The sequence below is a fragment of the Kwoniella mangroviensis genome, chromosome 2 (genome assembly GCF_000507465.2).
Source record: "Kwoniella mangroviensis CBS 8507 chromosome 2, whole genome shotgun sequence".
NCBI classification, from domain to species: domain Eukaryota; kingdom Fungi; phylum Basidiomycota; class Tremellomycetes; order Tremellales; family Cryptococcaceae; genus Kwoniella; species Kwoniella mangrovensis.
The window spans coordinates 1,507,457-1,523,652 of record NC_088828.1 but is presented as its reverse complement, the minus strand read 5'-3'; the positions used below and the strand labels follow the sequence as shown (position 1 = coordinate 1,523,652).

Sequence of the window (16,196 nt, the reverse complement as noted above, 5' to 3'; positions counted from 1 at the left end):
TGGAGTTTGGTGACGATGCAACCTATGAATTATCAAATGAATTGGAGTTCGAGTCGTTGGCGCAGGATGGTCTGTATCGGGTGCATCAAGAGACGAAATGTAGTCGGGATATGCAATGCATCGCACACGTACAGTGGACGCATCTCATATATTACGTTTCTAATCTCTGTGTCGATTCCAGTAACTACAATCCGCCCAAATAACCTGACACTGAATATTGTTCATTCTGCGTGTCTACAGTTCGCGAGGTCGTCCAGGTTTGACAGATATTGACGTTGGTGTATCAGGAAGGGAATTGGCGCTAAAGAACGTTTCTTCAATTTTATCGAATGTGAGATCAGTCAGTTTCTCAACCTGTCGATGATCAACAATGCATCAGCTGAAGCATCTTGATATATAAGAGCCATGATATTGCTCGAGAGCGAAGTCTGAAGCGGACGGCGATCCCACTCACAGGATGATCAAACAGGTAAGGTAAGAACGGTACGATCCCGATTCCCACTGATGTCGGACCCCACCTCCTCAAAGTCGGATTCGATGATTTAGCAAACTGTCTACCAGCCTGTTTCACCGCTGTGTGAATGGTGAAAGCTGGTAAAGCCATTGAAGCTATACCTTGGAAAACGGATCTTTTCACCGCTACCATCGCTAATCGGGTAGGTTCAGACATGTTGGCAGCTTCTAGAGGTGTTGGGCCGAACTGGGAAGATTTGTATGTTGTAAATGATACATCTCCAACCAAGTAGGCCCAAGATACTCCGTATGCAGCGGTGACTATTCATTGCAATACATCAACACCTCGAACTTGGCTGAATCGTAAGGATACACGGAGCTTCACTTACCGACCCATGGTGGAACGACTGGTCTGAACGCTTCTCCAACATCCGAAGCTAAAACCAATATCAGCGGATGATCTGACTTGCGCTGCTACAAGGATAGCTCACTGTACGCGGTATACCTGGACCCTGCTCGAACGATATCTCGAGCTCTTCTGAGATAGGCAGCTGTATATCATCGTTAGAATTTGTTTGCGTTGTAGTCACTTCTCCTTTGAATGACCGAACGTACCATATCGTAAATTAGATTCAGTTGAGTCGGCTATGAGATATCACGACCTTCAGTATGCTGCAGGTAGCTATCTAGATCAGCTCAGACTCACCATCATCCAATACCAGATCCTGTATCTTATCTTCACCCATCTTCTCTACCTTCTGCACGGACGGAGGAAGATTTGCTGGTGTTGCCATGTTGACTATGCTTTTCTATGCGGATGCGGGTAAGAGGAGGGTAGAAGAGGATCAGGAGCTAGGATTGTACACAAGAACGACAGCGAGATGGTTGTCCTATGTCACAGTCTGATGTTGTACATTGAATTCAGCCAAACCATCTCATGTTCGAATTGCCATCTCAACTCGTTTCGTCCACTGCTCGGACACCGACGTCAATCGTTGGCACCAGACCCAACAAAGCATGAAGCGGTATCCACCGCAGTTTGCGATCTGGTGTTGGGTGCCACACTCCGTCCATTGCAAGTGTGCTGTAACTTAGTTCCGGACTGATCCCATCTTGGCGCTTTGGCCCACTCGTCCTTTCCCCATCCATCCATACAACCAGTGTTCCCCCCGCGTGCCTCTCAGTGGGATGATTACCCAATTGGGACATTAGCGGTTCCTCTCACGCGTAAGGAGAGAATACATAGCTTAAATGCAACCCTGAAACTGCTTAAAAGACAACACAACAACAACCAAAAAAACAGTGTATGTCCGAGCCAAGCGACGAGACAGATCGAAGCAGGGGATGAGTGCGGAGATGCAAAGATGGATACTAAGAGACTGAGAAAAGAAGAAAGAACTGCATCGCTATACGTCCTCCTCACCATCTTCCATTTGTCATTCTCATCATCTTTGTTACACAGTACACTCATTCCAGTCTCGAGTCGGCAAGCCACAAGAATCAAAGGCAGTACATAATCGAGTCTCAAACAACCTACTCACTCTACGCGTCGTCGTCTTGTCTCTTTCGACATCGCCTTTGAACCCATCCGCCATCGATACCACATTCGTTCGTCCCAAAGACCTACATTCCTTTTCTTCAAGAGTAATATAAGATCTATAGTTGTAAGAGCAAGGAGTCCCTCAACTGATCGTCATGGCCGGTAAGTCTCGTTTATGATTTAGTTTGAAAAACCGTCTGCGGATTTGAAGGGTGTTTTGCCTTTTGTTTTCTTTAATTCTGGGGTGTGAGGGTGCGACGCGAAAAATTGTTATTTTTGTGACACAGCCAAAGCGAGGGCAAGGCTGTTAAAGATCCTATTCAAGACAACAGACATACAGTCAAATATTCTTAGCTATGTATAATAGACTACATGTGATATCGTGGTCGGTCAAGAGCAATGGTCAGGCCAGGAAGGAGGACCTTTGAGATGAATTCTTTGGTGGATGGTGTTGATCCTTTCACCATCTCATCCTTCATCGCAGTCGTATACCACCATACCACCCTTTGTATGACCACGCCTCCTGATCCAAAAGCCTTTCACTTGATTCACAATATTTTGATTGTAAATCGGCTACAATATTCTACCCTACTCTCAATAGCAGTTCATCTTGGTGAAGGATTATAACTGACTAATCATTGTCATCATCCTCTTTCACCTTGCCACTTATCGATCCTCGTGTGGATACGTAAAATCAATGACATGGCACCCCAACTGTTCACTACCGATGCAACCAATGCTGGCTCTACCAATCAACCTACCATAACATCCCAACAATCTTCAACGACAATAGAATCATCTGCTGCACCTTCCGACGTAGAGTCAACTTCCCCATCACCCAGTCCCTCAAGTGATAATCAACAATCCGCCTCTGCCTCCCCGTCCCCATCTCCATCTTCCGACCCATCCCCTTCGCCATCGAATGTAGAATCTTCAGCATCCGTCTCGCCATCCAGCTCACCTAGTCAATCTCCCTCGCCAAGCGCTTCGGAATCTGCGTCAGCGTCGCCGAGTCCGAGTGAAAGTGCCAGTGCATCAGAGCAGCAGAGTTCGTCAGCTAGTGCGACGCAATCGCCCAGTCAGAGTGCCTCGGAGTCAGCTTCGTGAGTTGACTTGTCATGTCTCATTATCCGTTGCTAACGCCAAGCAACGATAATATGTAGTGTTTCAGCTTCGAAATCCGACGAACAGAGTTCTGCCCAATCATCTACAACCACATCAGTCAATCAACCTTCCCTCGTTTCAGCCACTGCCGAATCGACCTACACCTCAGCTGTCCAAGTAACCACGACCGATGCCGAGGGTCATACTGTCACGACCGCTCCATCGCTGCTCACAGAGACAGCAACGTCAACTGACGCGTCAGGCCAAGTCTACACCATCACGAGAGTGGTTCATAACCCCTCCGGATCTCTATCAGCAAATGGAGGCAGTAGCGATTCAGGATTCTTTAGCAATTCCGGTGCTGTGGCTGGTACGTTCGTAGCCGTCGGTCTGGTCATAACAGCAGGTGTAATCGCGTTTGCAATCTTCATGCTACGTCGTCGTCGAAGACAGCGTCTAGATAGGGATGTAGCCGCAGCGGCAGCAGCTGCTGCAGTGGCCGCTCATCATTCGTCTCGTTCTGCATTTGACGATGATGAAGAACAACAACAACCTTCAATGACTCAATATGGTGGATATTACGCATCGACGACTCCAGGTATAGATATTCACGGTCAACCTCAACCTGATCTTAATGGAGGTTATCACGATTATGAAGATCCCTCTGGAGGATATGATCCTTATGCTATCAATATGCAGAACCTAAACCCTCAAGATAGAATGTCAACTGCTACGGCACCTGGTTTGGCGGGATTCGGAGCTACTGCCGCTCAACATAATTACGATCAGTCACAACACCAATATGAACATGATCAATATGCCAACACACCGGATTACTCTCAACCACAATCGCACGGTCAAGATGATCATCAGCAGGATGGTGGTAACACGAATGGATACTATTTCGACCCGAAACAGGCATACGAATATGCAGATGATGAAGATCCATACGGCGGATACGACCAAAATAGATTATCAAGTCAAGGACCTGGTATGAGACCGCCCAGACCAGGAAGTGCAGGAAGTGTCACTAGACCAGGTGGCGAGGAGAGGGGTCTAAGAGTTGCTAACGTGTAATATTGACTGGTATTATCTTCTTTTGTTGGTTCATTTTCGTTGAAGTTGATCTTTGCTTTTGGGTTGTTCTCTCCTGATGGATTAAGTTGGTTGGTACTGGATATTCGGACACTATATCTTTCTTTCTATGTGTTTGTCATACATTTATGCTTATTATGATACAGTGATGATATGGGACATATAGTATCGGCATTGGCAGATGGTTCTGAGCGGTTGACACATGGGTGATAGTGAGATGCTACTGAATGCTCTACCAAAGCGAGCAGACTCAATGAAAGCGGCTTCACTGCGGTGTGAGAGTTGTATACATTTTCAAAGGGTAGACCCCCATTGAATGGACATGTTGTCTTATACAAGTGTGCGAATCAATACGCCTTGGTAACTATTTGACCGAATGCATCCATCTTACTTCCTGCTCGAACAAGATAATCATTCTGATGACAGCGTTCACTGTAAGAAGTCTAAATTTGTCACGCCTTCCTGCTAGACCGAAGTGAACCAGAGAGCTAACAAAGCTATCATACTAATCGGTAGGAAGTTGATATCCCTAAACCAGCCACCATACATCAGTCAATCGATAGTATTCCCTTCATCAATAGGTTAGAGGACTCACAAAGAAGAAGCGGAACTATCGCTGGATGACGAAGAGGATGTACCATTGGTACTACTTGCCGAAGCAGAAGCACTTGAGTCAGCCGCAGCCGTAGTATTAGACACAGTCACACCAGCGCTCCCATCTGCTCCAGAAATGGCAGCAGTCGAAGACGAGGCGGATCCAGAAGTCGATGCTGACCCTGTTGAGTTTCCAGCAGTAGTTGCATTTTCACTGAGCGGGTTATTCCAATGCATCAGTCAGCCGTTACAACCTCGTATCGATATGGGAGCGTGATCTATGACTCACCCGCCCATAGCGTTAGCTTGGAATGCTGAGAATGTATTTCCAGAAGTTGGGGCATTGACGCTTTATGAAATCGTATTTCATCGAGGTATCAGCTACATCTTCCAAAAAGTATTGATGTTGGAGCTGGTTGCAGGTGCAAGGTCTGTGGTAGCACTTACGCCATGACCATACCATTCTGACAATGTTGACCTGTCGCGCAATATACCCAAATCGGTTTAGTATCATTAACCAAGATAGAGTACTACGATAAAGTAATAATAGCACAACATCAGTTTTGATCCATTTACAGTACTGGACGCGATGTTCAGTGATCAGAATTGACTTTAACTTACACTCGTTGGTGAATCGGCATTACCAGGTATTTGACCAGAGTTGAATCCTGCATTCGTACATGGGGAAGCGAAAGTTGATTGAGTTACTGTATGATTACCAGCTAAGAATTTGAACCTATAAATCATACACCAAATACAATATCATCGTCAATGTCAGAACAACCAGAATGCCTCAAATGAATTTGGTGGACGGTAGGTAATACATGGTTTACCTACTCGATTATATCTCCTAATTCAGCTTTCACCTCTGAAGGTTCGAAAGTCTACATCACCCAATCAAAATCAAATCTAGATCAGTTTCCTGGTGCTCTACCCCTGGTGTTGAGAATCGATCATCTGTCACAGTTCAGTACTCACCAAACTCTTGTTGTTTGCCACACTAACTGTGTGAGTAGCTGAAAAGACAGGAGAAATCATCAAGGCGAGAAGGAAAAGTGATTGAGCGAGCATCGTGCGTGGGGACGTAGGGATTCAGGTTGACTGGTTTTTGGAATTTTCGAAAAGGGATAATCACGTAGACTTGCTATGTATATATAATTCAAAGTGAAAGGTGACAAGACCGGCTTGTGAGAGAGAAACTCGAGGAGCAGATTATGGAAGAGAAGGACGATTTTGAGGAGTGAGGAAAGAAGAGAAAATATCCAAATATGCGCGAACTCTCGATTGACTCTTATACATCTTGGTAAAATGGCTCAAGTCACCCTCTGAAGAAAATCTTTGGTCTGAGAGTCGGAACAATCAGCTCAGGCTCATCGCGTTTGAGAAATCGGTAGTCAAGAGACGAATTGTCTGAGCCACCTTTAACGACCACTTGACTATCGTTGCCACTTTCAGATTGTCAAGTTGGTAGTTGACTAAGTTACGGGTACACTGCGCAAGTCGGTCGTCAAGTTCAAGCGTAGTAGATCACCTGGCGATCTCTCATAGAGTTGATCGTATCCAGGTCAATTCGTAGTCAAGTTTCCACGTCTTCAGCGACTATGATACAAGATACATCACCACCATATCTATACACAATAATACATAATGATTAAACCTCATACCCACGATCAGCCGCAAAGTGATCATATGATCCAAGGAATGCCCGTGCCTAGACGGTGTAACCCCTGGTTTCACCCAAAGCCACAACGACAAAATCATCTTCTTTCAAACCGACTTGCTGAGCTGCTGTCCTGAGTCTCTCAGGAGGTTCAAGGAAAGGTTCGTAGGTCATTTGGAATGTACCCCAATGTATTCCAATGGCATTTTGACATTTCTATTCGGTTCATATCAAAATTAAACAAGTCAGCAATCATACCATACCTTATACGATAGCTTTGGTTGCCAAGAGTCAGCTAAACTTACAGTATCTTTGAGCATCCTTACTGAATCGATGGGAGCGGCATGTACAGCTGAGAACAACGCTCGAGGTTCGTATGCACCGATGGGTATCAACCCTACGGTGAATGGTCCTAATCGATCGCCAATCTCTTTGAATGCTGGACAGACTTCCTTGGTCAGGTCCTCGAGTGAATGAGATTCCTCTGTGGTGATGCAGTAGCCTGAAAGATTATCATCAGATCAGCGATGCCGGTTTGCGAGTAGCGAGATGGCATGGAAGATATACCTGTGTCTCCGCCGAACCATACCTAACAGATTACGCGTCAGTTAAAGACCAAGAGTCAATGATGAAGAGCGATTCACTTACAGATGCATTAGACGAAGTGTCCTTGACTACCCAAGATGACCAAAGTGAATTATCTTTATCCCATCCTACTCTCGATGCATTATGTTGACTTGGTGCTATCAGACGATACTCACATTAACATTGTCCTTCAATCCTCGCGCATGACGGAAAAGAGATCGGGCGAAGTGACATTACTCACTACAAGCAATTTTGACTTCCCCTACTCCCTCTACTAAAACGTTTCTTTCTTCAAACCAATCCATCTCAATTACATTTTCTCTTCCCAAGCCCAATCCAGAGACTACATGATAGTTGTTAAGAGGTAAGAACAATTTGGGATGTTTACCGAATTTGCTTTTCTGGTTCGCGAAGATGGCTTTGAGAGAGGGGAGGTCAAGGTGATCGTAGTGATTGTGTGAGATGGTCTAGCGGTGATTGTAGGGACAAGATGTAAATTTGGTTTATGAGACTGAAATTTCGTGATGAGAATGATGACTCACGATAGCATCAACTTCAGGTAGCTCGTCAATCTTAGTGACATTCGCTACCAAGACACAGTTGATTAACATTCATGATGTGATATTCTGACCATATTGATGGTAGAAAGGTCATTCCACTCACTACTCAGTCGTTTCTGACCAACTCCATGGAAGATGACATCCAACAAAACAGGATCGAACAATACCCTCACACCTCTGCCTTTCAGGCCCTTTTCGCTATCCTCCCTAGCGGGCATCTCGACTAACGACGCGGCATGACCTAACCAAGTGACTTTTAATTCTGTCGAAGGGAGGTCTAAACCGTATGTCGGTTGGATATGAGGTATAAGATTTTTAGCATTCTTGGCAGCTGGATCTTTATTGGTCCAAGCCTAAGATGTGTGTATCGTATTTGTTACTTTAACATCATTGGATTTACAGCGACGAGGAAAATACTCACCTTCCATGCCATTGTAGGTATGATCTTCATGACCTCCATAGCCCCCTATTTGTCACATATCCCAAGACATCAGATCAGTTCATACATTCACCTCATTGAATGGCGATTGTATGACGAGGTAAACAACTTACAAAACTGGTAAATGTCTTCCATGGATTCTTGAATGCCGTCCCCTTATCATTCACCCAATGATCTCCCATCACCCTCTCTACACTGGCTGGGCTGACTGTTACCGTGTCCGTCATACTTCTGCTTCGTATCTGATTGAATATTGCTCTTCTAGCTGAACGTGGGATATGTTGTTGGCTGAGCAGATATAATTGGGATCCAAGTCCCTTTGTGATTACCATGTGAGGAGAGGTGGTTTTATATATACAGTAACACGCTGTTTTGCCGGTTGTTGTTGAATGTCAATGAGGGTACGTCGTCCACGCTCTCTTCTCCTCGGATGCTATATGCTATATTAGTATGAAACAGGTCTGATTTTTTGCCAAGTCTGATGTCGATGGGATGACAATTACATGTCCACTTCGGCATCCCGTCCTTATATTTTCTTCCGGATGACGATGAACTCGACCGAGGTGACTTAAGATCTTACTTTTACGTTGATTCCCATTTGCAGGTAGGCCGATGGTCATGCGGTCTCTGGACGATCGTGCCTGAAGGAATGCAGACGTGAGAGAATGCAAAGGTCGTTTTCCGGTAATCTCAGAAGGGTTATTTCTCTCTCAGTCGGGGACTGATACCCCCCTTACCCCCCGCTCTGCATGGATGCTTTTAGAATGGGGGCTGCACCCCCATCCCCCCGCTCATAAAAAGTATACATCTACTCATCCTCCTCCCTTCGCCTTGCCTATACCTGATTAATTACTCTGGGTGATGGTTTACAATCCATTGGAAGTCACACGAAATCAGGTGCAGAATAAGCTGAAAGAGCAGGAAACGAATACGAAGATGGAGAAGTATCAGAAGAAAGAGGAGAGAAGGAGAGGAGGAAAGCTGAGGCTGAAGCTGGGGCGGGACAAGATGGAACTACATGATAGCTACTGTGGACAAAATGGAAGACAATAGTCGTAGCTGGCATGAAGCCCAGATCGATTTCAGCTATGGATAGAAATAGCATAGCACGAGGTGGTACGCTGTTCATACGAGATAATGTATCATCGAGGAGCAAATGACCCTTCATAGTATCAATGAACGTCAATATACGAAATGCATGATATCATGATTACATCGCCAAAGATCCGTACTAATTCCAATTTACAGGTTGAGGTTGAATAGCCCAATTGTCACCTCCAGTCTAAAAAGTCTTGTGGGTCCATCTACCGCCTAACATGGTTCCGCTCACTTTCATCGCTCTTAAACCTGCAGCACCCTGCTTCAAAGGGTTGGACTGAAGGATACATAGATCCGCTCGATCACCGACTTCCAACTTGGATTTCCCATTCTATCAAGAACACAGCAGTATCAGAAATTCCCATTAGATGATAGCAAAACCACATATGATGGATTACTTACAGAAGTTGAAGCTTTCCAAGCAGTCTCCAAATCCAATATCTCCTCCTTCACAAATGGATTCCCTTCATCATTCTCTCCCGCCCTCGTTATACATACCGCCAGAGCTTCCCAGGGATTCATCGGAGCTATGGGAGCATCACTACCCAGTTTGATTGGTATACCAGCATCTACAATTGACTTGAACGCGTATGCCCTATGTTCCCTTCCGGGCCAGAACTTGTGACATAGATCTCTATCATCTACAAGATGAGAAGGCTGTATCGAAGCTATTAAACCCATTTCTTTGAATACTGGTAAATCAGTTTGGAAGTCTAATAATTGAGCATGTTCGATGGTCGAACCACTACGTAATTTCGAACTTGCTTCTGAGATGGTCTTGAGAGTTTGATGATTCGCTTGATCACCTATCGCATGAATTGCAAATTTGAAATTGTGCTTCAAACCATCTTCGATCATCTCCTTGAGGGTCGAGGGAGGATAATAGTATATACCGTGATTATCTTTCGAACCTGGATAGGCATCATGGCAGAAGGCAGTTTGAGATCCCAGGGATCCATCTGTAACTATCTTATAGGGACCTACTTTGATGAGTCCGTCGGTAGAAGGTACGTCATCGCCTGAGGTAAGCCCCAGCTTGATGGCATCGTTGAGATGTTGGGTGTACATTCCAACGTGGACTCGAAGGTAGTCATGACCGGATTTGTAACGACGTTGCCAGTGGGCGATGTTATGCTCCATCTCCAAATCAACTATTTCGGTCACTCCCATTGCGCTGCAGATTGAAGGCATTCAAATCAGCTCACGGTCTTAGTCAATGGCTGGTCACTGACACAAGAAAGCCAAAGCCACTCACGCAGCTTTCTTTGCCTCTCCCAGGATCCATCCATCTACCACCTCTTCACTAGCAGTAGTAAGCTTAGGGAACATATCGAATGCATCCTGTTCTTCCAAATGTCCCGTATGCACTTTCGGATCATATCCTCCAGCTTTTAGGGCAAGCGTATTACACCACATTGAATGATATCCATTATAAAGCAGGAACAATGGCCTATCAGGTGAAAGTTCGTCCAGCCTTTTGAGGTTTATCAAATCTTCATCGGGCCAATTGGAATTCCTCATGTTGATTCCTACAAGGTTCTTTTCCAGAGTAGGATCGTATTTCGGATCTTCAAGAGCGAGCCTGACAGTTTCCAACACTTCTTTAGCGGATTGAACAGATTGGAGATTTAGCCTGTTGGAATGTAAGGCTGCGAGTTTGGTGTGGACATGCCAATCTATCATACTCTACATTTCATTAGTATACACAGACAACTCATGCGATTGATTGCCATGGAGAAGATCTTAAGGGATACAGAGAGGGCTTGAGGTAGTTCGATAGATTTACTCACTGGACTTAACCATTCTTTCCCATCTAGATCAATCACCTCCGCAGTAGATTCATCGTACCCATTCACATGTTTCCCACTGACTTCTTCGTCGATACTTTCGATGACCCCATCAATCACTTTGACGGTGTATAATGAGTTTTCAGGATATCCTACGAGAGGAGCATGTCGGATGACTATCGTCGGACTCATTGAATCTGGTGCTCGTATGGTTGGTTTATGGGGTAGATCAAGATGGGATCGTACGCGGATATGTCTGAAGAAGGTATGTTATATGCGACTTCGGTATCATCATTGTTTTCCTAGCTAACATATATGCTTAAATGTATCTGCACCACCAAAAGGCGCCTTGAGGTGATCGCATGTTGCCCATGTCACATACTGTATCATTCGTGGATTACTGTAGCCCCATCTCGGTGGGCAGCTAAGCTAGCTGACCTGTGATCGGATCAAAGAATCACAGCCGCGCGTCAAATCAAGATCAAGCTCAAGGCGTCTGACACAAAAAGATAACGATAACATGCCCTTTCCGTTGGGTTTCGTTTCGCACAGGAGAAAACAATATCCTATCCTGTCCGTCACATGCATTTCTATAACATATCATACAATAGTGTACAGAGTATTCTTACACACATAGATAGCAACAAGGAATGGCATAGAGGATTACACCTCAAACCACTTGACTTGTCTTGCCCTTCCTAGTCTGTCTTCACTTGCCCCTTCGTGCAATCCCTTCTCTGCTACTTGGTCCAATTCATACCCCTCGTCATGCTGGTCTCGTACCCTATGATCGACTTCACCTTCGCCTTCATCGCCATCAACTGTACTGTCCATACTACTTCTCTCCTTGTTTTGCCCCTCAGGAACGATCCCATATCTCAATTCCATCGTCAAGTCTCTCAATTTCTCGAATTTGTGGGGGTTGTAAGCGAAGAAATGACCAGATCTCCTATCGTATCTATAATTCAATACATATCAGCTGTAGAATTGAGAAATCGATCACAAAGAAGCTGAATACTTACCTGCTAGGTCTACCTGTGGGCCATAACGCCTGGATCACTCCTAACATTGTTATATCCCTTTCTTCACCCAAAAACAAGATTTTCAGATTCTTACGCCATCCTAGATCATATACGTTTATCTCCCTAGCTTCCCATCTCAGTCTGTTTCTCTCCGATCGAGTGAGGAGGTGATCGGCTTTCCACTGAGCGCCTTTGGGGATTCCATCGAGAAGTGCAGATGGGTAGGAATGGGTTATGTTTTCTAAGGTAGTTTGATTATTCCTAGAGTAGCATGGGAGGCACGATTTGATTAGCTTCAAGATAGTGCATGGGCGGAGAAAGGAATAAACAGAGACGAAAGATGTGAGACAGGAGAGACGGGAGGGATCGCAGAAAAATCGAGAAACATAAAAGGTGCGAGAGGGAGAAAAGACATATAACGGAGACTAACAATGTCAGATACCAATGAAACACTACCAGTCCACCAACAGCTAAAGACATAAATCCTCCCATGACAGTTAACATCATGAATATCGCTGGTGATATGCCCAAGCCGTCCTGCGTATAATCAAACTCGATCAGTACCGTAGATAAAGGAACGAGTCATGTAACACTTACAGACCAATTATCATTGGCAGCTATGCTAGCCGTATCTAGCGTCTGATTGACCTCCATCTGTACTGCTCTATATGGCACCGCTCCAGATGGATCTTGGAAGAATCGATACGTTTCATATCCCGCTTCGAAAGTTGCGTAGATTGCCAAAAGCAAAGCGCAGTTGATGAACAGGAAGAATGGCTTGTCTACGCAAGTTTGTCAATCCTGTTTATAGCTGCATGAGACTGGGTGGACGTACAATTATGATACCCTACGCATGTTCCTACCCAGGGACAATGGTGATCCACTGTATCATAAACAGATATCAGCTGATGTATCCTAAGACACGCCTTTGAATAATACTCAACCGAAAGGCTTAAGTGGAGCCGTTGAGACTCACTCTTCAGAACGCACTGCTCACAATGCCTACAATGATGACACCTATCAGGTTTCCAACCATTGCATTTCTTACACCATCGAGTTTCACCATTATTACTCTTTGCCATTAAGCTTCTTCCGCCGTCACCCGCACCATCTTCGCTTCTCAACAATGAAGTTGACATTTCCTCTGCACCTTCGGTAGGAGAAGTCAATCGAAGATCTTCAAGTAGATCTTCATCATCTTCCCCTGCATCTACAGCTGTGGAGGGTACGAAAGGGCTTTTGGCGCTGAGTGGGAAAGGTGAAAATTCGGATCCGGAATCTGAATCAGTTGCACTTTCATGTCGCTGCTCTTCTTCCTCTGTTCGATCTGGTATAGACGGAGAGGGATATCTTCGTGTGTTTGGTAAAGGTAAGGGAGATGGTCTATCTTTTCCAATTCGTGTGTTCACCCATTGAGCATTTCTGAGATATCTTAATGGTAAATTGTCATCTTCGTCATCGATATCCTCTTCCTTAGCATATTCTTCAATTGTATAATTCTGAATTGATTGATTTTCTGAACGATCTGACTGAGTGACATGACGTTGCAAGTTTTTATTAGGCGGCGCAAGTGTTTGATCCGGTACGCCAGGTGATCGATTTGCGGTGGTCGCCAAAGAGATGAGCGTTAAGAACAGCAGAGAATTGTATATTACCGATCTAAGGGATACAAATCAGCTGAGGTTGATCGAAGCGAACGACATCCATCAGCTCACTGTTCCGCAAATCTCCCTACCTCTCTTCGTTTCAGCAACACTTCTCCAAGGGTTATGAACAGCATAAACAGTATCCAGGTCGATATCAGGATGACATAGCTGACTGCGATGGTGTTCGTCACCTAGTCAATCGTATGAATGGGAAGATGCTCAAGATCGCTGATATGAAGCTCACAGTAGTATGGTAACCTATTCATAAACATCTCTAACTTGCTTCTCTTGGTCTTCTTCACTTGATTCATATTGGTATACTCGACTGACATTTTCGCTTGCTTCGCGTGTTGTCGACCGCCAATCGACGTTTTAGTCATCTATTGATCATCTCTTCGGTCTGTCCTACGGTGATGCTGTCTATCTGTACTATCTTATCGGAAGCCTCTCACCGTTGTGTTGGTTGAATGACTGATCGAGGGGAAGAAAGGATATTGTATTTTCCTTTTCAACTGCGTCTCCTGTGCAGCTGAAACCCATTCCATTCACCCATCCATACGGTCACTGCCCGGCGGTCATCATCCCACTTTCCCACGGATGTTAACAGTGTGTGTTCCTGACAGTCACCACGTGCAAAATTTCTGGTTGATCGTTCGTTTTGAATTTTCAGCTCAACCCATCTCAACGAACAAGTCGATCATTCCATCTCTCTTTCTCAATAGCATAAAACCCATAGCAAAGATGTCGGACATACCCATGGAAAGCACCTCCAATCCTACCGGCGTTACTACCGGTAGTGTATCTCAACTACCTGTCAACCTCTTCACCCGTTCTTCATCAGATGCTATCCCCCAATCAACCTATTTCATCCCTTCTTCATGGCGTCGATACCAACTGTCCGAACTTATCAACAAAGTGCTTCAAAACAACGCCGAACAGGGTAAGAAACCTGTACCATTTGAGTTTTTGATCAATGGGGAAGTGTTGAGGGGAAGTCTGGAAAATTGGGTGAAGAGGAATAGAGGGAATGACGAGGAGACTACGATAGATGTAGAGTATGTAAGGTCGACTTTACCCCCTCAGGAGGTTGGGAGAGTAGAGGTGGAAGATTGGGCTAGTGGACTGAGTCTGAGTAGGAATGGGTGAGTGGAACTAGCTACTTGATACTCAATCAGTCGATCTGGGGCAAAAGCTGATATTCTGATCAGATACATCCTTCTTTCATCTTATCTATCTCATCTACAAATCCTCCCTCTCTCATCTGCTTCTACTTCCTCTGCACTGTACACACTCCCTCTACCAACGTCACTGGGAGCCACCTGCTGTACATGGATATCACCTTCATCTCAAGATAAAGATATCCTCCTAGCTGCAGGAGGTGTCGATCGACTAACTCACGTATATACCATCCCTTCTTTATCACCCGACAACACCACCGCTCCAAGGGAGTTATATACCTTACATGGACATACCGGTCCAGTATCAAGTATCATCGCATCTTCATCAGGTCAAGAATTAATCAGTGGATCATGGGATGGTAATATCAATTTCTACGTTTTACCTTCCGCAGAACCAGAAGAACATCAAATCCCTTCCGAACCATTATCTTACTTGCCCGGACAAAATAACAAAAAACGTAGAAAGTTGGAAAAAGAAAACCCCAGAGAACCGATAGAGGGCCTGTTGGATAATGATTCGACTGGTGTTGGAGGATGGAGGAGGATACCTGATAATGTTTTCAGTGCTCATAAGGATAAGATTGGTGGATTGGTGTGGGATAAATTTGATAATAACAAGTTCTGGTCGGCGAGTTGGGATGGGTCGGTGAGAGGGTGGGACTTGACTATGGGCGTGAATGATGTGACGAGGGTGAGTCGACTTCCTTCAACTCTCTCGCATATGGAGGAGTGTACTGACAATCGTCGTTGTTGCTTCTTTGTAGCAAGGACCATTTGATAAATCGGCATTATGCATTGATCAATTCGCTGCGAATGGTACTTTGGCAACTGGCAATATGGACAGGACAATTTGCTTATGGGACACAAGGCAGTGTAAGTACCATTTTTCTCGATAGGATCAGACAAAACATCAATCCCCACCTGTGTCTGGATTGAAATCATACTCCATCATGGAATTAAGGCTAATTACCAGAATTTCATCTTAGCCTCTTCTCTAATCTCCCTGACACTCCCTACGACATCCCCCGTCCCCTCACTCAAAACTCACCCCACATCGTCGTTCACTCTCGCTTCAGCCTCCTATTCAGGTATCATCCAAATATGGGATATCCGATCGCCCAAGCATTCTTTATTCTCCGTATCAAACGCAAACAGGAAGAAAGAAGATGCCAGGAAAGTGACCAAGAACGGGAAAGTCTTAGGCGACAGATTGTTGGCTGTTGATTGGAATGGCGAGGTTCTGGTAGCGGGGGGTGAAGATGGAGAAGTGGGTATATGGAATGCCACGGGGGCTTAGTTGGTATAACCTATTTGTTGATACCAGCTAACTGCACAATGCATGCTTCCCACTGCTTGAAGACTATGCATGATTTCTTCCACATAGTATGTAGATTCTTGCAGCAGCAGAACAAATGCATATATATATGTTACAACA

The 16,196-nt window shown here is 44.9% G+C and overlaps 7 protein-coding genes across 7 annotated transcripts; 2 read left to right on the top strand and 5 right to left on the bottom strand.

Annotated features, from left to right (window-relative positions):
- Positions 1-234: 234 nt before the first annotated feature.
- I203_107433 (uncharacterized protein) lies at positions 235-1,247 on the bottom strand (the record flags this gene model as incomplete). The annotated part of the gene is made up of 6 exons (XM_019145515.1): positions 235-354; positions 455-774; positions 843-890; positions 945-1,004; positions 1,069-1,098; positions 1,160-1,247. The coding sequence occupies 6 exons, from the start codon at positions 1,245-1,247 to the stop codon at positions 235-237; spliced, it is 666 nt and encodes a 221-aa protein (XP_019005334.1).
- Positions 1,248-2,695: 1,448 nt separating this feature from the next.
- I203_107432 (uncharacterized protein) lies at positions 2,696-4,174 on the top strand (the record flags this gene model as incomplete). Its single annotated transcript, XM_019145514.1, has 2 exons — positions 2,696-3,096; positions 3,157-4,174. The coding sequence occupies 2 exons, from the start codon at positions 2,696-2,698 to the stop codon at positions 4,172-4,174; spliced, it is 1,419 nt and encodes a 472-aa protein (XP_019005333.1).
- A 483-nt stretch (positions 4,175-4,657) lies between these two features.
- I203_107431 (uncharacterized protein) lies at positions 4,658-5,857 on the bottom strand (the record flags this gene model as incomplete). Its single annotated transcript, XM_019145513.1, has 7 exons — positions 4,658-4,721; positions 4,788-5,000; positions 5,076-5,135; positions 5,234-5,316; positions 5,408-5,522; positions 5,624-5,670; positions 5,765-5,857. The coding sequence occupies 7 exons, from the start codon at positions 5,855-5,857 to the stop codon at positions 4,658-4,660; spliced, it is 675 nt and encodes a 224-aa protein (XP_019005332.1).
- A 640-nt stretch (positions 5,858-6,497) lies between these two features.
- I203_107430 (uncharacterized protein) lies at positions 6,498-8,257 on the bottom strand (the record flags this gene model as incomplete). Its single annotated transcript, XM_019145512.1, has 9 exons — positions 6,498-6,662; positions 6,752-6,948; positions 7,014-7,035; positions 7,095-7,189; positions 7,273-7,498; positions 7,574-7,617; positions 7,695-7,944; positions 8,013-8,057; positions 8,144-8,257. The coding sequence occupies 9 exons, from the start codon at positions 8,255-8,257 to the stop codon at positions 6,498-6,500; spliced, it is 1,158 nt and encodes a 385-aa protein (XP_019005331.1).
- Positions 8,258-9,312: 1,055 nt separating this feature from the next.
- I203_107429 (uncharacterized protein) lies at positions 9,313-11,107 on the bottom strand (the record flags this gene model as incomplete). The annotated part of the gene is made up of 4 exons (XM_019145511.1): positions 9,313-9,459; positions 9,531-10,302; positions 10,384-10,814; positions 10,919-11,107. The coding sequence occupies 4 exons, from the start codon at positions 11,105-11,107 to the stop codon at positions 9,313-9,315; spliced, it is 1,539 nt and encodes a 512-aa protein (XP_019005330.1).
- Positions 11,108-11,578: 471 nt separating this feature from the next.
- I203_107428 (uncharacterized protein) lies at positions 11,579-13,915 on the bottom strand (the record flags this gene model as incomplete). Its single annotated transcript, XM_019145510.2, has 8 exons — positions 11,579-11,873; positions 11,938-12,198; positions 12,368-12,474; positions 12,535-12,719; positions 12,773-12,820; positions 12,914-13,596; positions 13,653-13,755; positions 13,828-13,915. 8 exons carry the CDS (start codon positions 13,913-13,915, stop codon positions 11,579-11,581), a joined length of 1,770 nt encoding a protein of 589 aa, XP_019005329.2.
- A 409-nt stretch (positions 13,916-14,324) lies between these two features.
- I203_107427 (ribosome biogenesis protein YTM1) lies at positions 14,325-16,058 on the top strand (the record flags this gene model as incomplete). Its single annotated transcript, XM_019145509.1, has 4 exons — positions 14,325-14,725; positions 14,792-15,452; positions 15,526-15,634; positions 15,748-16,058. The coding sequence occupies 4 exons, from the start codon at positions 14,325-14,327 to the stop codon at positions 16,056-16,058; spliced, it is 1,482 nt and encodes a 493-aa protein (XP_019005328.1).
- Between the last annotated feature and the right edge of the window lie 138 nt (positions 16,059-16,196).